Raw genomic sequence first — 25,897 nt, forward strand, 5'->3', positions numbered from 1 at the left:
TCACATCTTGGCTTGTGTGATTAGGTAGAGGTTCATTAGGTGGACCTTTGTCCCTCTTGGTGGGTTACTCCCACAGAGCTTAAATCTGGGACTCTCCACCATTTCACTTTAGAACTGAAGAAGCTTCTCAGATGAGAGGTGAAAAGTCTTTAAACAACTTAAAGAAGTCCAGACGCTTTTCTTTCCAAGCTCCTTATACCATGTTTGTATATATTTTTGCATGCTTTTATTTTGAAAGGTTTTTTATGTCCTACCCCATCTTAATCAAAGAAATCATCACATGTGCTCACTCTTTGTAAAAGATGGGAGGTGATGGCAACATGTGCAGAAGTGGCACAAGAATGAAGACAGCAGAGCTTCAACAGGAGCAACAGGATTGACAGGTCAGACCAGATGGATGGGGACTTGTCCTGGAATTGTATGTGGAACTGGTGTCAGATGTGGTGGAGGACTTGGACCCAGTGGCTCGTGCTATGCTCACACTCCTGGCTCCACAAAATTACCAACACAGCTTAAAATGAGAGCACTTGATTTTTCCGAGCTGACTCCAATAATTACTTCTTCCAAACCATCAACATGTCTATTAAACCCCATCCCTACAAGACTGCTCAAAGAAGTCATAGCATTAATTAATGGTATAACTCTTTTTAAAAATTTGATCAATTTATCTCTGTTAACAGGCTCCTTACTACAGGCATTTAACCCTTTTAAGCCCAACATAGAACCACCAGACCTCATCTTTAGATTTTTACATGCTGTAGTGCCATTTTTTTTTTGAGTATTTCAAGATTCTATGCATCATTACAACTGTTATATCCTAAATCTTAATAATATGTATGCATTAAGTCCATAGTAACTAAATAAATTGCTAAAGAGTGCAATAAACTACAAAGAAATTGAAAATTGTTTTTAATTTTACACATTCTTCTACTCAAAATTGCAAATGCAAAAAAATGCACAGTGTCTTTAAATTTCATTTTTAAGATGCACTAATTTTTATTAACTGCACCAAAACATGAAAATGGATATTATTGTGCACAATTTGCAAAAACAGCATGTGCATCAAAATAAACTATTTCCAACAGTGCAATCAAACCTAAGCATCCCGGGAACAATACAGAAAGAGGCACAAAGTCAAACATGACTTTCATTAGCAAATGAAATGAAAGTCAAACATGACTTTCATTTCCTGGAGAGGAAAAAAAGACAAACAACAAAAAAAATACCTTTCCCATGAAAATGATGTCACTTCCTTTTTTCGCAGGTAATGACAGACATGTGATTGTTTGTGCTGACAACGTGATGTTGTTTATTCCAATGTAGGAAGTGCTATGAACAGCCCGATCAGATTGACAGAGCATGTGTCTGGATCATAATGTTTTTATTGTTGCATGTGCTTTTTATGTGATTTTGTCAAAGCCATTAGTAGTTGGAAACTGCAGCTTGGGACAGGTTGAATTCATGATACAGTGGCTTGCAAAAGTATTCGGCCCCCTTGAACCTTCCCACATTTTGTCACATTACAGCCACAAACATGAATCAATTTTATTGGAATTTTATGTGAAAGACCAATACAGAGTGGTGTACACGTGAGAAGTGGAACGAACTAACTATCCATCCATCCATCTTCATCCGCTTTGTCCGGGGCCGGGTCGCGGGGGCAGCAGCCTAAGCAAAGAGGCCCAGACCTCCCTCTCCCCAGCCACCTCCTCCAGCTTATCCGGGGGAATACCAAGGCGTTCCCAGGCCAGCCGAGAGATATAATCTCTCCAGCGTGTCCTGGGTCTGCCCCGGGGCCTCCTCCCGGTGGGACATGCCTGGAACACCTCACCCAGGAGGCGCCCAGGGGGCATCCTTGTCAGATGCCCGAACCACCTCAGCTGGCTCCTTTCGATGTGGAGCAGCAGCTGCTCTACTCTGAGCCCCTCCCGGATGGCCGAACTTCTCACCCTATCTCTAAGGGAGAGGCCAGCCACCCTTCGGAGGAAGCTCATTTCTGCTGCTTGTATCCGCGATCTCGTTCTTTCGGTCACTACCCACAGCTCGTGGCCATAGGTGAGGGTAGGGACGTAGATCGACCGGTAAATTGAGAGCTTCGCTTTTACACTCAGCTCCCTCTTCATCACGACGGACCGGTGCAGCGTCCGCATTACTGCAGCTGCAGCCCCAATCCGTCTGTCGATCTCCGGCTCCCTTCTCCCATCACTCGCGAACAAGACCCCGAGATACTTGAACTCCTCCACTTGGGGCAGGAACTCATCCCCGACCCGGAGTGGGCACTCCACCCTTTTCCGGCTGAGAACCATGGCCTCAGATTTGGAGGTGCTGATCCTCATTCCCGCTGCTTCACACTCGGCTGCGAACCGTTCCAGTGCGAGCTGGAGGCCCTCACCCGATGAAGCCAACAGAACCACATCATCTGCAAAAATCAGAGATGAGATTCTGAGGCCACCAAAGCGAAAGCCCTCCGCCACTTGGCTGCGCCTAGAAATCCTGTCCATAAAAATTATGAACAGAACCGGAGACAAAGGGCAGCCCTGGCGGAGCCCATCACCCACCGGGAACGAGTCCGACTTATTGCCGGCAATGCGAACCAAGCTCTTGCAACGGTTGTATAGGGATCGAATGGCCCGTAGCAATGGGCCAGACACCCCATATTCCCGCAACACCTCCCACAGGACACCCCGAGGGACACGGTCGAATGCCTTCTCCAAGTCCACAAAACACATGTAGACTGGTTGGGCAAACTCCCATGCACCCTCAAGTATCCTGGAGAGGATAAAGAGCTGGTCCAGTGTTCCGCGACCAGGACGAAAACCGCATTGTTCCTCCTGTATCCGAGGTTCGACTAACGGACGAACTCTCCTTTCCAGCACCCTGGCATAGACTTTCCCAGGGAGGCTGAGGAGTGTGATCCCCCTGTAGTTGGAACACACCCTCCGGTCCCCTTTCTTAAAGATGGGGACCACCACCCCGGTCTGCCAGTCCACAGGTACTGCCCCTGATCTCCACGCAACATTGCAGAGGCGTGTCAACCAGGACAGCCCTACAACGTCCAGAGCCTTCAGGAACTCGGGGCAGACCTCATCAACACCAGGGGCTCTGCCACCAAGGAGTTGTTTAACTGCCTCAGTGACCTCGCCCCCGGAAATTGGCGGGTCATTCCCCTCATCCCCAGACTCTGCTTCCTCCTCGGAAGACGTGTCAGTGGGATTAAGGAGGTCCTCGAAGTATTCCTTCCACCGCCTGACAATTTTCTCAGTCGACGTCAGCAGCGCTCCGCCAGCACTATACACAGTGCAGGTAGAGCACCGCTTTCCCCTCCTGAGACGTCTGACGGTTTGCCAGAATCTCTTCGAGGCAGTCCGAAAGTCTTTTTCCATGGCCTCTCCGAACTCCTCCCACACCCGAGTTTTTGCTTCAGCCACTGCCCGAGCCACATTCTGCTTGGCCTGTCGATACCTGTCGGCTGCCTCCGGAGTCCCACAGGCTAACCAAGCCCGATAGGACTCCTTCTTCAGCCTGGTGGCTCCCTTCACCTCTGGTGTCCACCATTTGGTTCGGGGATTACCACCACGGCAGGCACCAACCACCTTGCGGCCGCAGCTCAATGCAGCAGCTTCGGCAATGGAGACGCTGAACATGGTCCATTCGGACTCAATGTCCCCAGTCTCCCTCGGAATGCTGTTGAAGCTCTGCCGGAGGTGTGCGTTGAAGATCTCGCGGACTGGGGCCTCTGCTAGACGTTCCCAGCACACCCTCACTACGTGTTTAGGTGCACCAGGTCTGTCCAGCGTCTTCCCCCGCCACCTGATCCAACTCACCACCAGGTGGTGATCAGTTGACAGCTCAGCCCCTCTCTTTACCCGAGTGTCCAGAACATATGGTCGCAGGTCTGCTGATACGATTACAAAATCGATCATCGACCTACGGCCTAGAGCGTCCTGGTGCCACGTGCACTTATGGACACTCTTATGTTCGAACAGGGTGTTCGTTATGGCCAAACTGTGATTAGCACAGAAGTCCAATAACAGAGCACCGCTCGGGTTCAGATCAGGGAGGCCGTTCCTCCCAATCATGCCCCTCCAGGTCTCGCTGTCGTTACCCACGTGAGCATTGAAGTCTCCCAGCAGGACAACAGAGTCTCCAGGTGGAGCACCCTCCAGCACCCCCCCCCCCCCCCCCCCCCCAGGGACTCTAAGAAGGCTGGGTACTCTGAACTGCCACTCGGCGCATAAGCGCAGATGACAGTCAGGACCCGTTCCCCGACCCTAAGGCGCAGGGAACAAACCCTCTCGTCCACCGGGAAAAACCCCAACGTACCGGCAGCAAGCCGAGGGGATATTAGGATACCCACCCCAGCCCGCCGCCTCTCACCAGGGGCAACTCCAGACTGAGACAGAGTCCAGCCCCTCTCCAGGAGACTGGTTCCAGAGCCCAAGCCATGCGTAGAGGTGAGCCCGACTATATCTAGCCGGTACCTCTCAACCTCACGCACTAACTCAGGCTCCTTCCCCACCAGAGAGGTGACATTCCATGTCCCTATTGCCAGTCTTGGCAGCCGGGGGTCAGTCCGCCAGGGCCTCCGCTCCTGGCCGCCACCCGGCACACAATGCACCCGACCCCTATGGCGCCTCCTGCGGGTGGTGGGCCTGCGGGAGGATGGGCCCATGTCTCCTCTTCGGGCTGTGCCCGGCCGGGCCCCATGGACTAAGGCCCGGCCACCAGACGCTCGCCCTCGGGCACCCTCCCCGGGCCTGGCTCCAGGGCGGGGCCCCGGTAACCCTATCCCGGGCAGGGTAAACTGTTCCCTCGGTGTCCTTTTCATAAGGGTCTTATGAATCGCTCTTTGTCTGGTCCCCGAACTAACTAACTATTTTTAAAGGCAGTTTATAAGGAGGTATCATAAGAAGGAACTGAGCGTGATTTACTAATATATAGAGTTCAATTCAAAGCTATTTGGTGATTGGACTCATATGGCTCAGCACAGTGAGACTGAATCCCAGCAGTGACAGGAATTAGGGCAGGAGACCCTGGAATCTAGATGCTGGTGGTGGTCAAGATAAAGATGGAGGCTTGGATGGAGCTCTGAGATCCTTGTATGAGATGGAGTTTGGGTAAAGGTGGGTTGCACAAAGAATGGAGGCTGACTGGCTAGAAGAAGGCTGTCAGAAAGAAGACCCAGGAAAGCAGACAGATGAGAGCTTCCTTAGTGAACTTACGAATTAGGTTGATTTTCATGTGCAGGTGAAGCCTGTTACCTCTTTATTCCACGGTGAATCAAGCAGATAAAAGATTTGGAGTTCAACTTTCATTTGTTTACTTTACCCTGGAATTCTGAGCATGAAGTCCAAAGATGTGTTAATGCTGGATACACTAGAATTGTGCATGAGACCACAAGAAATCAGTACATGAGCATGTGTTTTATGAGATAATAGTGGGATGTTCTTGCTTGTTTTGTTTTTGTCTTGGTTTGTTTTAGTTGGTTTTTTTTAGCAAAATGTGTGAGCATGCTTCTGAATTCATCGCGCTTCATTTTACTTCCACGGGCATATCAACTGTATGACAGGTCCCAGTGAAGATATTTTGGGGCTCATATTGTTCTGGAGCAAACACAGCAGTAGCATAATAAATAAAATCAATAGTATAATTTCAGCTTTTGATCAGCATCATGGACAACAACTGCAGTCAGAGGTGAGCAGAGAGGGGCAGTAATGCGTTACTGTAATCTGATTACTTTTTTCTGGTAACGAGTAAAGGGATTACTATTGCAAAAACGGTAATTAGATTACCGTTACTTTCCCGTAGGAACGCTGCGTTACTGCATTACTAAAACCATGATTTTTTTTGCGAGAATGTCTCATGACAGCGACATAAGACGTTGGTGACAACAGCTCTCTGCAGATCAACGGTGGATCATATATCGAGTGCGGGAGAGCGTATGAGCGTGCAGCGTTTAAAGCGTGGAAGTACTGACCTTATTTTGAGTTTGATTCCATAAAAAGTGACAAAAACATTAGTGTCCGTTGTGCGTGGGAAGAAAACTTCTTTTTACAGCGAACCCCCCCCCCCCCCCCCCCCCAAACTTCCAAGCGAGCACCAAGTGTGCTACAACGTAATGGGAAACTCAGAGAAACTTGCGGATTCTTCCACTGACCGATGCGGCACACCTGCACCAGGGTAAACCTCCGCCTACCCCACTCCTGCTTTACAGGTGAAAATAGAGCAAAAGGACCGCTAGTCTTTGACTTTATTTATTTTCTGCTGTGTTTTACTTGCATCTATTTGAAAGACTGAGTGTAAACACAAAAAATATTTATGTGCTAGAATGTGCAGAAAATAATTTTAAATGTTAAACAAATATCTTCCAGTCAGAGAATGTTGCATATAATTAAATTTTTGCTTGATGCATAAAGTTAAAAGATTAAAACTAATAAAACAAGTTAAAAAAAAGAGACTTTTCCATTTGATTACATTTTGTATGATGGATTATGTAGAAAAAGTAGAATTGGGCTGAAAGATCTATCGCTTTATCACCTCTTCAGGTTGTAAATCGTGTTTTTAAAAAGTAACTAAGTAACTAAGTAATTAATTACTTTTGAAAATAAGTAATCAGTAAAGTAACGGGATTACATTTTTGGAGACGTTATCAGTAATTAGTTACTGATTACTTTTTTCAAGTAACTTGACCAACACTGGAGGTGAGGTGAGTGGACACACATATCTAAGCTTATGCTCTAATCCCACATCATATTTTTTAACTAAACTACCAAAATACCCCAAAGAGATTTAGCTTTGCTGAAGTAACACAAAGACAACTGTGATCTCTACAAGCACAGAAAAAAAGAGAGAACAACAGGTCTTCGCAGACTGGATGAGGTCATCATGACAAATAATCACACTCATTTAAAGAATTGCTCGCTCAATGAGCTTTTCCAGTGGACCAGCTTCTAGATGTAGCACGCACTCACACATGTATTGCAACATATTATTTTTAACATAAATTGGTAGCAATGTTTCAGTCCTTCACATAGACACAAAGGCAAACAACTCACCCATCAGAACTTCGTCTTTCAAGCCTTGCTCACAGCAAAGTCAATGACAGCATTGCTCAGATCCAAAGTCCTGACAGCAAACTCATCCTCTCTCTGCTCTCCTTCCTCTTCTGAGAACCACTTTCATGATTTACTTTCTAACAATAAGACAACAAAACATGCCTAGTTGATGTTAACAGGTTTGCGGGATTTTTCTTAAATGAGAGAGAGACAATGGTCATGAAGGACAGATTCCAGACCTACAACATGGTTTCCACATCCAGATTTTTCCAAACAGGTGCTTGTTTAAATTCATTTCATTAGGGAAAAACTGATGGAACCTTGAATTAAACATAGTGTATCTTATGCTATTTATATTATCAAATATCCACTTTACAAAAGTAATGTGAATAAAATTCTCCAATGTTGTATGAAGCAGTGTTCCTTTGACTTCTTTTGTGTGAGTCAGCTCCTCTGTCTTCTGATGCAGACGCATTGCCTATGCTCACCCGGTTCCACATTACTAAGACCCATATTTTGTTGGGTGGTGAATTTGTAGATACATTGAGCCTCCACAGCCTCTAGGTGGCCCTCAAGCTCAGCCTCAGTATCTTTGGGGAGAATTAAAATGACTGGCGGCGCGCACGGGTGCAGTGGCTCTTAGCTCTCCAGTTTGGTGCTCGTTTTTACTTTTAATGTGGATATTTTTGAATGTTTGCAACGCCGCCATCTCTTACAGTCGCCAGAACCCAATTGACCTAGGTTTTAAATATAGTTTGTCTGTTTCTGGCGACTATCAGCGAACACACAACATCCTGGTGGAGATAGCGAGACCGCCAGGGTCACCGTGGATGGTCTGCCCGCCCAGCAAGCGTAGAAGGCGACGGAGGGAAAGAAAGCAGGAGAGGGGATGCCGGTCGGGCTCAGACGCTAGGCTACGCAAACATCCACACCGGCCAGCACTTCCGAGCCTTTTCCTATCGAACGCCAGATCCATCACCCACAAACTTGACGAATTGGAGCTACAGATAGCCAACACAAGCTTTGCACGTAACTGCAGCATTATTCTTATTACGGAGACGTGGCTTCACCCGCTGATTCCCGAAGCTGCAGTCGAGTTAGCAGGCCGCACGCTACACCGGCATGACAGAAACAGCAACTCAGGTAAAAGCAGAGGAGGGGGGCTATGTGTTTACGTGCATAACGAGTGGTGTTGTAACAGCAGGATCATTCACACACACTGTTCTCCTGATTTGGAGGTTCTGGCAGTCTCGTGCAGACCTTTTTACATCCCGAGGGAGTTTACAGTAGTTATTGTGATAGCTGTTTATATACCGCCGGATGCTAACGTTAGCACGGCTCTCAGCCTCTTGCTCAACACCATAAACAAACAACAGCTTGCCCACCCCGATGGGGTTTTTATTGTCGCCGGCGACTTTAACAAAGCGTGCCTAAAGACTGTGCTTCCTAAATTTATCCAGTTTGTGGACTTTGCTACGAGAGGAGAACACACTTTGGACCATGTCTATTCAAACATCAGGCATGCTTTCAGAGTGACACCCCTCCCCCACCTGGCTGGATCTGACCACCTCTGCATGTCCCTCACCCCCACCTACACCCCCCTGCTGAGAAAAACAAAGCCCCAGACAAAGACAATAAAAACCTGGCCTGAAGGAGCCCTTTCTCAACTGCAGGACTGCTTCTCAACAACTGTATGGGATTTATTCTCCAGCCACAACCTCCAGGAGTACACGGACACTGTACTCTCGTACATCAGGAACTGTGTTGACAATGTCACCGTCAACAAAAGGGTCAGGGTGTTTCCAAATCAAAAACCCTGGATGAATAGCGAAGTGCAATCCCTCCTAAAAAGCCGCAACACTGCCTTCAAGACAGGGGACAGGGCTGCGTATAGGGCGGCCAGGGCAGACCTGAGTAGAGGCATCAGGAAAGCTAAGGCTGCCTATAGGAGGAGGATTGAAGATCACTTTGCTGACAACGACCCCAGAAAAATGTGGCAGGGGATCAATCACATTACCAACTACAGAAGCAATAACCAGGCAACATCTAGGACTGATGCCTCACTGGCTGAGGATCTAAACCGTTTCTTCGCCCGCTTTGAGACGACCAAGCCCTCAGCTGCCACACCACTTCCACCCGCCCCCAGCACTGGCACACTAACACTTAGGGAGCACCAAGTGAGGTGTGTTCTAAGGTCAGTGAATCCCAGGAAGGCGGCAGGTCCTGATGGAATACATGGAAAGGTTCTCAGAGCATGTGCTGACGAACTGACCGGAGTCTTCACTAAAATCTTCAACCTTTCCTTGTCATCAAACACCGTCCCGCCCTGCCTCAAAACCTCCACCATCATCCCCATCGCCAAGAAGACAGCTGTGGCCAGCCCAAATGACTACAGGCCTGTTGCACTTACGCCTGTAGTGATGAAGTGCTTTGAGAGACTGGTCTGTCAGCACATCAGGGCCGGTCTGCCTCCCACTCTGGACCCCCACCAATTTGCCTACAGGACAAATCGTTCCACCGAGGACGCTATCACCATAGCACTCCACACTGCGCTGAGTCACCTGGAGCACCGAGGAAGCTATGTGAGAATGCTCTTTCTGGACTTCAGCTCAGCATTCAATCATATCATCCCGGAGATCCTGGTCCAGAAACTGTCTCACCTGGGACTCTCCACCCCCATCTGCCTCTGGATCAAGGACTTCCTGACAAATAGACCACAGTCTGTCAGACTCGGCCCCCACCGGTCCAGCACCATCACACTCAGCACCGGGTCTCCACAAGGATGTGTTTTGAGTCCCCTCCTGTTTACGCTCTACACATCCGACTGCTCCCCTACCCATCTCTCAAACACCATCATAAAGTTCGCGGATGACACCACAGTGGTTGGACTCATCTCAAGGGGGGATGAGTCGGACTACAGAGATGAGGTCAACAGACTGACTGAGTGGTGTTCAGTTAACAACCTCCAACTGAACACCACGAAAACTAAAGAACTTATCTTGGACTTCAGGAAGGGCAGAGCAGACCCGGCCCCACTTTACATTCACGGGAGCTGTGTGGAGAGGGTACACTCCATGAGGTTTCTGGGCGTGCAGATATCTGATGACCTCTCCTGGACTGCAAATACTACAGCGGTGGTTAAAAAGGCCCAGCAGCGTCTCCACTTTCTGAGAGTGCTCAGGAGGAACAACCTGGAGGAGAGGCTGCTGGTGACATTTTACAGAGCCACCATAGAGAGCATCCTAACGTACGGCATAACAACATGGTATGCAGGGTGCTCAGCTGCAGACAGGAAAGTACTGCAGAGGGTCATCAACACAGCCCAGAAGATCACTGGCTGCTCTCTGCCCAGCCTGGAGGTCACAGCAAACTCTCGGTACCTCAGCAGAGCTGGCAATATCATCAAGGACCACTCTCACCCCAGCAACCAACTGTTTGAACTATTACCGTCAGGCCGACGGTACAGGTCACATAAAACCAGGACAAACAGATTCAGGGATAGCTTCTTTCCCAGAGCTATCACCGTAGTAAATAAGCACAAAAACAATTGAACCTATTCCATACCGTCACTGTCATTATAGTAATGCTGCTATCCTGTATATATTGTACATACTATTGTTTGAGTACTTACGATTGTTTTTTTTGTACTTTTTATATTTTACATTTATATTTATTATTGAAACTTGCACCAAGGGAGTGGCACTCCAATTTCGTTGTACTCTGTACAATGACAATAAAGGCTATTCTATTCTACATTTAATTTAAGAATTAAATGAAGAACATGATCAATGATAAGTTGCAGCGACAGAAAAGCTGTGGCTTGTGTTTGTGGAGTAATCAATTCAAAATCGTGATCGAGGAGTGATGTCTACCGACAGGTAAAGTGGGATCATTGACAGGGTGACATCATGTCAGGAGGCAAATAATGGTAGCCCAAGCCACAGCCTGCCTTGAAGACATCAAAAAGGGCTTATCCATCTCAACCCTCAAGAAAGATGTGCACATCCTAAAATTATCAGCCACTAAAGTACAAGCTCTGCGATGTTTTTGACAGCAGGGTAGGTGAACCAACCATGGATAGGGTGTCACAGATAATGTCACACTCTCTAAGCCCTATATGTACCAAGAGGAGATGACCCTCTAGATTACTGGACCAACATGCCACCATATTCCCTCATCTATTCCAGCTAGCCAATCTTTCCACTTCAACCACATCAGTCTCCCAAGAGAGAATATCATTCAAAGCAGGAGATTTTGTGCAAAAGACAAAATTGTCTCAGTACTGTTGAACACGTTTTTCTTAATAAAAATAATTAAACATGCATAAAAACACACCCTATAAATATTGATTGATGTCTTTATGTGCAGAAGTACAACCTACAATTACTGACTGATTCAAACAAAATATCCTTCCATAAAAATAATACTATAAACCAACAGAAAAGGTGACAGACAAAAAGAAAAAGACACATGAAAACATTCACATTTATTCAGTGCAATAATTTAAAATCACATTTATTTGGCCACCAGATGTCGCTGTAGTAATGTGTTCCAAATTCTCCAAAAGATCAAATCTTTTTCCAAAACAGCTGTTCCAAATGATTTGATCTCTCAAACGCTTCATTTCTGCCATCGCAAACGCAAAGGTTTAATATGAAATACTGGGTCAAGTTACAAAGTCCAGAAAACCAGAGAATATGTAAATGAAAGCCTGGGAATCCCGTGTCTCCAGAAATCATTAAACATATGGATACAGAACCAGAAGGCTTAGAGAGACAACAACAAAGTACAAGCGGAGAATATGGAGTCCAATCAGTGAGGTCATTCATTATTCAGAAGAACAGCGTGCTTTAATCAAAACGTTGATTGGATAGGGGGAAACATATCAAGAAGTGCAGAAAATCATGGGCTGCTCAGCTAAAATGATCTCCAATGCTTTAAAATGGAAAGCCAAACCAGAGAGACTACCATTCGAATGGATTGAACAATAGCCAGCATGGCAAAGACTCAGCCAATAATCACATCCAGGGAGATCAGAGGCAGTCTGAAGTTACCTGTGAGTACTGTGACAATTAGAAGATGCTTGTGTGAGGCTAATCTATCAGGAAGAAGCCCCCGCAAATTCACGCTACTAAAAAAAAAAAAGACATGTGCTAAAGACGATACAATTTGTCAAAGAACATATCGACTGGCCTAAAGAGAAATGGAGAAACATTTTGTGGACTGATGAAAGTAAGATTGTTCTTTTTGGGTCCAAGGACCGCAGACAGTTTGTTAGATGACCTCCAAACACTGAATTCAAGCCACAGTACACTCTCAAGACGGTGAAGCATGGTAGTTCAAGCATCATGATATGGGGATGTTTCTCTTACTGTGGTGTCGGAACTATTTATCGCACACCAGGGATCATGGATCAATTTGCTTATATCAAAATAATTGATAAGGTCATGCTGCCAACAAAATGAAGCTTATGGAGTGGCCAGCCCAATCCCCACACCTTAATCTAATAGAAAACTTGTTGGGTGACATCAAAAATGCTGTTTCTGAGGCAAAACCAAGAAATTCAGAGGAATTGTGAAAGGTTGTCAAATCATCCTGGCTGGCATACGTGTTTATGATGATTTTGAGCTTTACTCACATTTTAAAACACACTGCTATTATTTTGAACATAACTGTATAATCAAACTAAAAACTTGAGGCACAAATAAGGAAAAAAAAGAACCAATACCAGATATCAGAAGATAACACAATAAACAAACCCATCAGCATAAGGAAATACAAAATAACACTATTAACAGAAAAGTACAATATTATACAGAACATGACAAAAAATATATATAAATAAATATATCAGTAGCAATAAAAGTGTCTGTATATAATGATACATTTGTGTGATAGTTATAAATAAATATTTCCTCTAATAGTTAAAATGTTATGCTTTTATCCAGACTAAATGAAGATCTGGATTAGTGAGATGCTGCTTCCTCTCCAGCTTGCAGTCTAAGGAGCTTGGAAAGAAAAGCGTCTGGACTTCTTAAAGTTGCTTGAAGACTTTTCACCTCTCAACCGAAAAGCTTCTTCAGTTCTAGGGTCAAATGATGGAGAGTCCCAGATTTAAGCTCTATGGGAGTAACCCACCAAGAGGGACATGGGCCCCCTATTGATCCTCTACCTAATCACATGAGCCAAGGTGTGAAAACGGGTGTGGGTAGCAATCATGCATGGTTTCGGGTGTACTCATAGTGAAACCTAGCCCTAACCCTATCATGCGATTTCCTGAGGTCAAAAGGCCCAGGATGTGAGTGGTCGTTAAGGCGTCTGGGAAGGGATCTCAAAACTGGGTTATAGATGGCAGACAGTTGGTGTTGTAAGCCACCGCCTCTGTTCATAGATTGTCATTGACAGTGGACATAGACGGCTTCCTTCACTCCTCTTTCAAACCATCTGTGCTCTCTGTCCTAAATGTGAACATTGGTGTCCTCGAAGGAGTGTCTTTGTCCTAGATGCAGATGGACTGCTGAGTCTTGTCCTGTGGAGGTGGCTCTTCTATGTTGTGCCATGCGTTTATGAAGTGGGTGTTTGGTCTCTCCAATGTAGGGGTCTGGGCATTCCTCGCTACACTGTACAGCATACACCACATTGTTAAGTTTGTGTTTAGGAGTTCTGTCTTTCGGATGAACCAGTTTTTGTGTGGCTGGGTCTGAAGTACACTGGGATGTTGTGTTAGTCTTTCTGATCCTCCCTAGTTTCTGTCTGATCGTCTTCTCTGTGCCTCTTTGCTGACTTGATGAAAGACCAAATAGGATAACCACATGTTTTAAGAGCTTCCTTTACATGTGTGTGTGTTCAGTGGAGGAAATACAGTCTTACATCCTAAATACTGTATAGTCATATTAAAGCTCTGGGTGCTCTCTGCGGGGCAGGTAGGTAATAACGTAGCAGCTTCCAGAAGGCAGAAGAGGGCAGCATCGAGCTTTTTCCCTTCCAGGTGACACAGTCTGCAGCTTTGCAGAGTTGTAAGGCCTCTAAAGATGAACTTGTGCTCAAGACTCCGGCTGTCTCAGTTTTAATCAAAACCACGTGAGTCTGCAACTTCTTGAGGGATGCTTGGATACTTTTCAGCAGGTCGACTCCTGAACCAGAATCTTCTGAGCAGGGGACCAGAACCACTGTCTGACTCTGCTTTATGCAGTCTAACACAGCCTCTCCTACAGGAGCAGACAAGCACAGATCAGAGTGTGTTGTTTTCCCCTTGATTGAATTTGTAAGGACAAAATTTAGAATAACAATTTTGTAAAAATATGAAAAATGTAAGCACCTCTCTCTGGTACAACATCAGGACTGTAGCGACAGAGACTATAACCAAGTCTGTACTTCATTTCACTCTCCAGCCTTTTTCTGTCATCTTCATTTAGTCCTGGATCTGTGCTACTCTTGTAATACATCAAGCAGGCGTTGTAGCTTTTTCCATCTAAATGGAAAAAAATAAAAATGTTGTTTTAAAAGTGGATAGAAAAAAGCAGATTTTGCCGCTCTGACAAAAATGTGAACACAGACAATGTTTGAATTAGCAAAATGTATGAAAACTACCTGGGATGGTTCGATGGCAGCCAAGAATTCGACGAAGGAAAAGCGTGATGTCGACTTTAAACTTTGCATAAATAATTGCTGTTAGTACCATCACCATCAGCACAAAGCCCACAATCCATAAAGCCACAAAGTAAGAGGAAGGAGCAGCTGTAGGGAGTGATGGGGATTTTCTAAATTAGCTCATCTAATAAATAAACACATTAAAGAGTATTATTAAGTACTCAAAATGTTCAGCTGGCCATACCTTTTTGTTTTAGAGTGATAGTGACTAAGCTTGTTTGGTAGGCAGATTGCAGTTTACAGGTATAATTTTTTGACAGATCGTCCTCTGACACTTTTCTGAAGATTAGAGATGTTCTCATTCTGATTTCCTCTGTGCTGATGACCCTGAGAAGAGAAGGAAATGACTGAGGCAGATCTAAAAACAGAATTCATATCTGAGCTGATGTGACTACATATAACATCAGTGTGACCCACAGAGGACCTGTGTGTGAAATATTTACCGTGTATCATTATAGAAAACTGGTAGACTAGTGTCTGTATCCACAAATGAACTTCCACTTAACCAAAACAAGTCATCCATTTTTGACATCATAACTGCTTTACAATCAATCACCACTGTTGAACCTAGAAAAAGCAGAGTTAACACAGGTTGTTATAAACGATTAACATTTAAGCTTTAGCCAAGAGTGTGAAGGTGTATGAATATAGACAATAACTCACCTAAATCTACCTCAAATACCTGCTTGTCCTCTGGTGAAATTATCACTGCTTTCTTAGTTATTTCTGTGGAAATAAAAAAAACCTTTTGAAAAGCACATATTAAAATCATTCAAAATAAATATCTGCAAAATGTGTTTTTCTTACTGCTTGGCTGGACATCAAGTTTCACCGTAGAGGTCATGTTATATATTTGACCATCATACAGGTAAGACCGGGTGCAGGTATAGTTGCCACTGTCCTCTTTTTTCACACTTGGGAAGTAACCGTCTTTTGGTGATGACCCGCCCTCCTACAACATATAAGCTCGATTTTTAAGTAGTCAGCTGTCAAATTTGGAAAAACATTAAAACCCTGTAACAGTACTTTACAGTTTGATCTCATTCACATAATCTGCTCTGTTTACCTTGTGCCATGTGACGCCGCTTCTGGTGATATTCAGGGTGTTAAAGGGAAAAAAAATTTCAGGGCAATACAACTTGCAGTACTCCTCTGTGTAACATTCTTTAGAGATCTGGTTCATTTGTTCAGAGTCTCTGGACTGAGCTGTGTTTACTTTGAGGCTTACCCAGGACTGTCTGCTGGAATTCCTACCAAGGAAAGAAAACAGTAACATGAAGTTTTAACTTTCATTCTGAGCAACAAGCAAAATGAAACAAAAAAATGGGAAAGTAAGAGAAGACTTAAAGGATTAGTTTTAAAATGGTGTTCATCTACTTAGCGGGCTATTTGTCCATCAGGATTTATTATTAGCTGAGAAAGTTTTGTGCTGCAAACAGTGAAATGAAACTAACATATCTGGCATTCTGTATAAAAATCCCTCTCAGCTTCGCCTTCAGTAATCCATTCCTTTAACGCTGGATTACTGAGAGGCTCTTCTCTGACCCACAGAAGATGAAACCTAATAACCTGTGATACACTCATGCTTCTTGTGTGCCTTTGTCTGATTTTATTTTACCTGATTTATTTATTTTACTCACAACAGAACTCAGAAAACAAATGTTTTGACTGAGACGTACCATTTCAGGAAAACACTCATTTTGAATTTGATGACATGTCTCAACAAAATTCAACAAAACACTTTTCAACCAATAAAAGGTTGAGAAGGAAGTGTTTGTGTTACACATGAAAATCATGATTTTAACTTTAGGCCTGCAGGCAGCACTGGTTTAAATTTAATTTATCATGAAAATCACAGCATGGGCTCAGGGACACTTGTGCCATCCACTAATGTAGGCTAATGCACCACCATGCAAAGAACAACGTAATCATCTTCTATGATTCACTGAGGCAAAGCGAAAAACTGTCCTGAGGTCAGGCGAAACAAAACTTGAAAGATTATTTGGCAACGTGTTACACAGCTTGTAATAATGGATGCTGAAAGGTATATACATGTTTTAAAGCCACATATACTCTATGACTATGTCTTTCGGAGAAGGCCTTGCATATTTCAGCAAGACAATGCTAAACTGCATACTGCTGTCATTACAACAGCATGGCTTTGAAGTAGAAGAGTCTGGGTGCTGAATTGGCCTGCCTGGTGTTTAGACCTTTCACCAATCAAAACACTGGACAAAAAAAATAGGGCAATGAAGAGTGACTGTTGAGAATGGGACAACATTCCTTTCCCAAATATCCAGCAGCTGCTCTACCCAGTTCCCCGATGTTCACAGACTGTTGTTCAAAGAAGAGGTGATGCTACACAGTGTTAAACATGGCCCTGTCCCACCTTTTAAAGCACTGTAAAGCACTTTGAATCACCTTGTTGTTGAATTGTGCTATACAAATAAACTTGCCTTGCCTTGCCTTTTGAGACATGCGGCTGCGGTCAAATTCAAAATTATTAATTGAAAATTATTAAGAATGATTACAATGATTGTTTTCTTAAAATTTAGTTAAAATGGTACATTAGTTGTTAAACCATCTAAGTTTATAAAAAATGAATGTTTTCTATGTTCTAGTTTGAATAAAATATGGCTTTGTTCCAGTTTTTCTGTACCTTAACAACAACCCGCCGTCCTCAGTTGTGTTTCAGGATTTGCTAACTTCAGATGGCGGGTTGTTATTTGCAAACACAGGATCCTCACATATATGTTACCAGCATTTAGGGAAACTGTCATACCATAATGCCAACAAGCAACCTGGTTTAGTACAAATATAAAAAGTGCTTTTCTGGTGCCGTGATGTTCAATAACAACCTTAAAATGTTATAATAAAATATAATACAAGTTAAACTTGCTCTGCTATCCTGTCGTATAGGAAATAGTACTTTATGTCAGTGTGTGGGCACGACTTTTGTTTGATGTCAGTCTTAGACAAGGAAACCATTCATTTTACCGAAAAGAGCAGGAGTAATTCCCCTGATGGTTTACTGAAGCTCTGAGAATAACAAGGATTCTTCCATGAACCAGCACACCCATCTGCCTCTGCTCAGCTGACGTTGACATGTTGAAGAGTTTCATTTCATCCACGGTGTGACTGGTCCAGAACACCTCAGCATCTCCATCACGGTACTCTCTGTAAGAAGGGCACTGCAGTACCGCCATCTCACCTGCCTCGACATTTACTTCCTGGAAACTCAGTGGGCACACACCTGTCAATGACATTCATAATGACATGTGAAAAAAAGCATTGCTTTAGTCTAAAATGATCATATTTGTCTGGTTAATGAAACTCGGGCTTCACAGTGCAGTCACTAGCAGTATTCTACTTTTACCCTGAACTAATGTCACCGATATCTTTAAATGCCACAGCATTACCACAAAGGGAGGGCAGTACAGCCCTGGTGCCCCTTAGCAGGCTTCCAGAAACTGGGTAATAAGAAAATTGGGGGGGGGGGGGGGGGGGGTTGGTGCAGGGGCTATAATAACTTGTTGCAGACAGAGGAATTAATGAGGGGCTCCCTAAAGAATCAGAATTAGAGAAATAAGTATGACGTTTAATGTAAAAATGTTGTAGATTCCCCTAATAATGTAAAAGATAATGTAAAGGGTTATTGTGTGTTGTCGTATTTTGAAGGTTCTGCTCTGTGAATTCTCTCCACGCTTCTTCCAGTTGGCGCCTGCTCTTGCTACCTAAAAGGAATTTGATGAATACTGCGCTCCTTCAGGCTGCCATTCTGGGGTTTTAAAAGGCTTATGAGGCGCATAACTGTCATAATCTGTGTGCAGGCAGACAGGAAAGGACCGAAATGCAGACTCAGACACGGAAATGAAACAAACTCAAAAGGGCAGCTTTATTGCTGGACACCAGAAAGAACTAAACTGGAATACAAAACAAAACAAATGTACACATGTACACTGATGGACACATATACAAGAACCATGAATGCTTTAGGCAGCTGTAGACTTACACTGTAAAAAAAAAAAAATTCCGTAGAAAAACGGAAAATGTCCTGGTAAATTTTTGCCAGTACATCGGCATCACGGGCATCGGCAAAATAAAATAAAAAATTGCTCGTACTCATGCTGCCCCGACATCAGCCAGCGCATATTGGGAATGGTACAGGCACCGATCGGTTTTCTATCACCCATTTCCTGGGAGTAAGGGCGCCCTCCGTATGCGAGGTGCACCTGCTGCTTGCGGCACAGGGAGGAGAGGGCGGGGCGGCGGGGGATTCACTGGTGGCTGGAGCGGCATCTAATAACCAACTCGCAAAATAAAACAAAACAACAAACACGAAAACACCAGACATTATAATACAGACTTATAATCTGCACCAATGCTTTATCGAAATTCTATACGCGAAAAGTGTGCGCCTGCTCGCTGCTGAAGTCAAAGTAAACTTTATTGTCATCTCTCTATATACATTCCAGTATATAGAGAGACGAGACGACGAGGCTCCTTTTACAGCAGTGCAAGTAAACAAACAATATATATAAGAGTAAGAAAATAAATATACACTTTAGGACTAGGGGTAAAGGGATCAATAACAACCAAACAACCAAACAGACCTGACCCAGCAACACTGCTGCTGGGTCAGGTCGTGATGTCACTGATAACATTGTTAAACACGGTGTTAGGAAGCAGAATTAATAAATAACAGACTAAACTTACTGGAAGTCAGATACGCATTTGAATAATAATGAAACCATAACACAAAGAGCAGTGCTTGGATAAAGTGGGGGCACTGCAGGGGCAATGTTTTGTAAGGGGAGGGTAAAGGGACTAAAATAATTTAATGACACATAATGAAAGAAATGAGAGGAACAAAGTAAAAACGAAACTGAGGATGAAAATGCCTTACATTGCCTGTATTTAGCTTTCTTTAAACTGCCTTAAAATAAAATCTCTGCACACCTGAAGAAACAACAGGTGCCTATGAGGGAAAAACACAACTTCCCCGAACTGTCTTGCTTGTCACCATTTTATTGAATCACATTTCATTCCAACAGACTTTCATCAGTTTTGTAAACTGTTTTGTTTGTAATTGATAAAAGTCAGTTGGAAGGAGATGTTCTGATTGAATTAATTTTTTTATAGATGTTAGCTTTGGAATGTCAGTCACTTATCTTCCACCAGTATTGCTTAAAAATAACTTTTTAATGTAATAATCTCATCACTTGTCAGCATCACATTTATATTACTCACAAGGCTCTAAGGAACCAGGCGAATGAGTATTGACACAAGCTCATGTGCCTAATATTGTGCGTGTATTTTTAGCAGCTTGGTATACTTTAACAACACTGCAAATTCATTTTTTGAATAAACATATTTTGGTCTTTTTGGGGTTTTTTTTTTTGTTTTTATTGTTCACGCTCAAAACACCGTTAACCACTCAGTTTAAACTCGACATTTCCAACAGTGTTTAATAATAAGTTTCACTGTAAATGTAAAAGAGCAATGTTTTTTTAGATTATGAACTGTAGATTTATGTTCTAAATAAAATAAAAATCACCCATAAAACATGAAGAGGTCTTACCTGGTGTCGATGTAAGGAAGACGAGAAAAAGAAGGAGAAGGCTTATTTTTCCGTTCATATCGTCTCACGTCAAAACTCAACACGAATCTTCTTAGGAGCTAAAGTGAAGAGAACTGAACTGGAATGTCTGACTGGTCGCTTATAATTTCAAATAAAGTTCGAAAAAAAAAAGCTTACCAACGTGTACGTAATAAGCTAATACTCCTGGGTGCTATACACTACAGTGTACGCTGTACACCTACTTACTGGTTTTGTCGCATCAGTCTGTGTCTCTGAGTTAACTTGTGCTTCTCCTACAGCTCCGGACCGCTAAAAATGCGCGTGCTCTTTGTGAGCTCGTTCCCGGCTCGTAACCAGCGCGTTCTGCCGTCAAGGGCGATCATTGGTTAAATGTGATCATGTGACTGATGCAAGCCAGATCCTTTTATTTAGCAAAACTGTGATTAATAGTTAAATATTATTGTTGAGGGGCACAGACAGGACTCCGCACGCACACACACATTAAAAAATAATAATAATAATTTGTTTTTTAAAAAGTTGCCTCAACAAGAGGGCACTTTGGGAACCCATCAGGAAAGGGGCGGGTGCTCAAGCCCCTCTAGCCCCCCCCCCCTGCACGTGCCTGTTTCCAGGTGCTGTACACAGTCAGTTCAGCATAACAGGAGTGTTCCAGTTATCTGGGGGGCAAATGAAGTTCAAAACTGCCAAGCTTTCTTTGGATTAACTTGCTAAACAAAACCTAAAATCCCAGTTCGTAGGCGTCTTATCAAGCTTATCCTTTAAGCTTGGCTCCCTGCTTTAGAGTGTGTAGGTGGCCTTAAGTTAAGTAAATATTTGCGGATCACAAAATTCATGAAACGTGAAACATGAACATGAAACGATCCGTGTGAGTTTCCGTCAAAGGCTGATGATGATAAAATGGTGATTAATCCCCCCTCCACACATACACACACAATCCCATAATAATAATAATAATAATAATAATAATAATAATAATGATGATAATAATATGCAACAGTCCTGCAAAAAATTGGAATAAATCGCACTGAACAGTAAGATGGTATTTATTGGTAATTATTTTTTTCTCAGTGGGTAAACTGAAAAATAAAACAACAAAAAAATGACATAAAATATTCCTTATCAGATTATAACAACTAATAACAACATTTACCTTAATTATACTATATCAAATATTTTCGAACCCAAAATTACTCACTATTGCCAAAACAAAAATAAAAAATAAAAAAATAAAAAGGGCAGGCCAAATTATAAAGAAAGTCAATTTACCAAGTCTTGAAAAATAAAACTGAACAAAATTGTACACGCACTGTACACTAGTGTGTGTACAGTTTCTTGTCAATTTTAAATACCATGTCCAGACATGGTTCTTTATTATTAGTGTTGTAAAGACTCACCTTTCAGCACAATCACTTCACCAGATGCATCTTGCTTCCATTAACTGAAGATTTAAGATGTTCTGGTCGTGAACGGCAACCCCCTGCCTACCTACAACAGTATGAAGTTCAGTATCCTGGAGCTAGAAGTGCTAGATGTGAGACAGGGTGTCAAACTGAACGCCAGCATATTGACACAGACACACATGGCCTGCAGGATCCTGACGGACAGGCAGATATCCAGACAGAGACTGTTACGGATTCAAATATTGGGGATGGATACAAGAGGAAAAACCAAAATAACAACACTGGTCCGGCAGGGTTGAGTCAAACGATGATTTTAATGATCACACGCGTGGGAGATGGACACCGTACGCAGACAGCATCAGATCTCAAAATGGTGGAGCATTGATCAAACTCTTATAGCCTCTAGTGGCCCCCACTTAGTCATAAAAGCCTAAACATTCACATTCTTTCTCTCACACAGCGCCCAAGCTACGACCTTGGCTCCCTGTTTATCTGCTCCTGCTGAGATAGGGCAGAAAACCTCTCCAGTATGTTCTGTTCTCTTCCAATCAGACAAATAAGGCAATGACTTTCTGCGAACAGCATTTCTTATAACTCAGCAGTATAATGCGTCATAAAACAATATCATTCATTCACAATAAATCAGGGCCCTGTTTCAGGAAGCCGGTTTAGAAAACTCAGAGTGAAAAACGATACGCAGGGTTGAGTAACCCCGAACTGTCCAACTCGGAATATTCGGTTTCAGAAAGGCTGATAACAATTAGTTCAATCAACGCGGAGTTGCGTCAACCCCAAGTGAAGCACGCGGACGAGGATACATAAAGCCCTGATAAGCGGAGCACAGATTAAGCGAGTCACCATGGAGACGGAGGGAAAGAAGGCACGGTCAATGTATTTCACAGCGCTTGAGGCCGAAATTCTGATGGCAGCATATGCCGATAACATGCAAATTCCGCGGAAAAAAGTAACACAGCCACAGCTGCAAAAGAAAGGGAGCATGCATGGCAAAACATAGCCGACAGAGTCAATGCGTGAGTGTTAATTTAAACATTGATCTAGGGATTTCCACCCATTTAACACGTTATTTTATCATATGTTATTTTATTTGTTATTTTATACATTTTATTTTGTGATGTGATGTGAGCGCAGGTGCAACCCAACAGGCCCCAAACGTGCCTGGCAGCAAGTAAAAATGAAATATAAAAATATAGTCCAAACAGGTAAGGTGTAATTGTATTATGAGCCATAGTGCTTGGTCTGTTTGTCCGATGTAAATCAATTGCAGTTAGAGGCTACATTAATTTTCTTTCTGTAAGCACTTACTCTGTATGCTCAAATGTGACCCCGTTATAGCCAACAGAAAAAAAGCGGAGGCCCGAAAAACAGGTGGGGGTCCTCCACCACCACCACTCACAGAGGCTGAGCAGTTGGCCCTCAGCCAAAACAGTGGGCGCCCTGTGGCCGAAGGCATCTCTGTGGGGACATCCTCTGAGTCAATAACCCCGCAAGACACAAGTGCCTACATAGGGGGTAAATTCAAAATAATACATGATGTGCATACATCCTTTCTTCACAGTCACCTTTGCAGTGCTGCTCATTCATTTGATAAACTCTTCACCATAATGAATTTGTTTGTAGTGAAGTTATTTTCCTACTGATTTTGCCTTCCCTCAGTCTTGGTTGTCTTTGAGAGCATAATGACAATGAAGTGTAAGCTGAGTGCTATATGTTTGTTAATTGCCATTTGGTCCCTTGTAAGTTATAAGTGACCTGTGTAAACCTCATATTCTATCAGTTGATGGTGATGGTGTACTGCATCTGGTGCAGCCTCCTGTTGAGCCAGACCAACATGCAGTTGTGAGTAATACTCCACAGATTATATGAGTTTACAGTAGAACAGCAATGTTGTTTATTTCTTTACTACAGGAAAATAATGAAGAAACATTGACAGCTGTTACAGAGGAGGAAGCAACAGAGACACTTTATGAGGTTTACATCTTTCAATACTTTGTGTACAGGAAATACAGGCGACCAATAAAGCCAGTTGAACAGAAAATCTGTTTATTCGTCTTTCAACATGTTGAGGTGATGGGTCAAAAGAAATGATTGTGACATATGGTGTCTCTGACTGCGCTTCCATCTTGTATGTCCGTGGGAGGGTCAGGATGTTCATGGTTTGGATCACTGCTGATGTTTGGTTCAGAAGGACAGTGTTCTCCTCTAATTGTGGCAATGTTGTGAAGAATCACACATGCCACAATAATGTCACATGCCCTTTCTGGGGTGACCCTGAGTCTTTGCAGGCACTGGAACCGGGCCTTAAGCATTCCGATAGTCATTTCAATTCTGGCTCTTGTCCTGCAATGAGCCAGATTATATCGCTGCTGTGGGCCCGGTTCAGGGTCAGGGTAAGGGGTAAGCAAATAGGGTAAACATGGATACCCCCTATCACCAAGCAAGTAGCCAGTGAACTCTCCTAAGACAGAAGGATACACTTCAGTTCAAATGTCCCTGTAGCAATTGGTCTTTATATATTTTAAAGTATTTTCAACTCACCATGTCCAAATTTGCTCAGTGTACATTCACGGAATATTTGTGAGTCATGGACAGAGCCTGGCCACTTGGCTTCCACATTTGTGATAATGTTGGCAGCATCACATATGATCTTCACAGTGCAGAGAACACAAATTAGCATCCATTACTATAATGAATAATTTGTTAGTTTGAAATGCTACAGGGAACTATGTACCTGTACATTAATGCTGTGGAAAGACTTCCTGTTCACATAGTCTCCTTCATTTACTGAAGGAGCAATGATTGGAATGTGAGTGCCATCTATACAGCCAATCACGCCTGGGAACCGTGAGAATAAATGTAAAATTTAAGTAGTAGTTCAAGTATCACCACATCATATATTAAGTTTTGGTCATCCTGATACCTGCAATTTTGTGGCATCCCTCTTTGATAAATCTTGTGGGTCTATGACCGGGGAACACCACAAACGAGTGCAGGAGACGTTTCAGTGCAACTGTAACATTCCTGACTGCCCAACAGACGGTAGCCTTGGAAACGTGCTCAGCGTCACCAATATTATACAGAAAGCTCCCGTTTGCAAAAAACCGAAGTGCAATACAAATAATATGTACAGAACTGAGAGGATGTCCACGATGTGTCACATGCGTAATATATGGCCTGAGAATGTTATCCAAATAACTTATAGATTGTGCTGAAGAACGGTAACGTTCACACAGAAAATCATCAGGAAATGATAAAATGTCCAAACGCGCTCTGATCACTCTCTCCCGGCGGAGAGCTCTGCGGAGAATTTGGGCTTCACGATCTACTGGCTCTTCAAGGACGGGGCACGCCATGTCCGACACTTCCTACTGTCAGGTTTCTGACAAAGGGGCGGAGACAGTCAGGGTTAGTTGTAGTAAACCTGCTAGGGGGCAGGTTAGCTTCACGGAGTGTGTCGTCATAGTGACTCACTGAGGCTTCATCTGAACTCGCTTTGTGAAACCGAAAACCCAGAGTTTTCGTTAACTCAGGGTATACTTACTCAGTTTTTCCACTAAACCGGCTTCCTGAAACAGGGCCCAGCAGTCTAATGTAATGCAAATCCGTTTAACAAATGTAATAGTTATCACCTTCTTCTATGTCATGATCCTGGGTCCTTTTGACCCAGCGTTTTGTGTTTTCTCTTCTTGTGATTTTGGTTCTGTTCTTCCTCTGTTTAGTGTTTATTCTGTTCTGCCCGTGTGTTCCTGTATCTAGTCCGCGTTTCTTAGTTGTGTCCTTTCATGTGTAAGTTCCTGTTTTATTGTGAAGGTCTGCGTCTTATGTGAGTGTTTTCACTTGCCTCCCTAGTCTCGTCACGTTAATCACTCCCAGCTGTGTTCCCCACCTGTGTATAATCTCCCTGTGTTCTCTGAGTGTATTTAAGTTGTGTCTTCTGTCATAGTAGTGGCTGGTTCGTCTGTGTTGTTTCCCCTCGTCTCCCCGTATGTATTTCCTCGGACCTCCCTGTATCTTCGTTTCTGGTTTGTGTTGTTAGTTTCCCCAGTTTAGGTTTCCGGTTTCATGTTCACCCACCATTGCTGTTTGTACCCACTCCTGTAAATAAATACTCACCTGCACCAGAGCTGCCGCCTTTTGGGTCCTTTCTCCAACTCCACACGGCTTGCCCCGGC

At 43.5% G+C, this 25,897-nt stretch overlaps 1 protein-coding gene across 1 annotated transcript; it reads right to left on the reverse strand.

Annotated features, from left to right (window-relative positions):
• Positions 1-11,522: 11,522 nt before the first annotated feature.
• On the reverse strand, positions 11,523-21,686 carry LOC309711967 (interleukin-1 receptor accessory protein-like). The gene is made up of 10 exons (XM_082542545.1): positions 20,287-21,686; positions 17,703-17,958; positions 15,772-15,955; positions 15,513-15,657; positions 15,369-15,431; positions 15,149-15,272; positions 14,890-15,032; positions 14,646-14,792; positions 14,374-14,526; positions 11,523-14,263 (listed from the first exon to the last, which is right to left on the reverse strand). Exons 1-10 carry the CDS (start codon positions 20,342-20,344, stop codon positions 13,944-13,946), a joined length of 1,593 nt encoding a protein of 530 aa, XP_082398671.1. The 5' UTR covers positions 20,345-21,686; the 3' UTR covers positions 11,523-13,943.
• Between the last annotated feature and the right edge of the window lie 4,211 nt (positions 21,687-25,897).

The sequence above is a fragment of the Aulonocara stuartgranti genome (assembly GCF_965226115.1).
Source record: "Aulonocara stuartgranti genome assembly, chromosome: 1".
Taxonomy (NCBI): Eukaryota; Metazoa; Chordata; class Actinopteri; order Cichliformes; family Cichlidae; genus Aulonocara; species Aulonocara stuartgranti.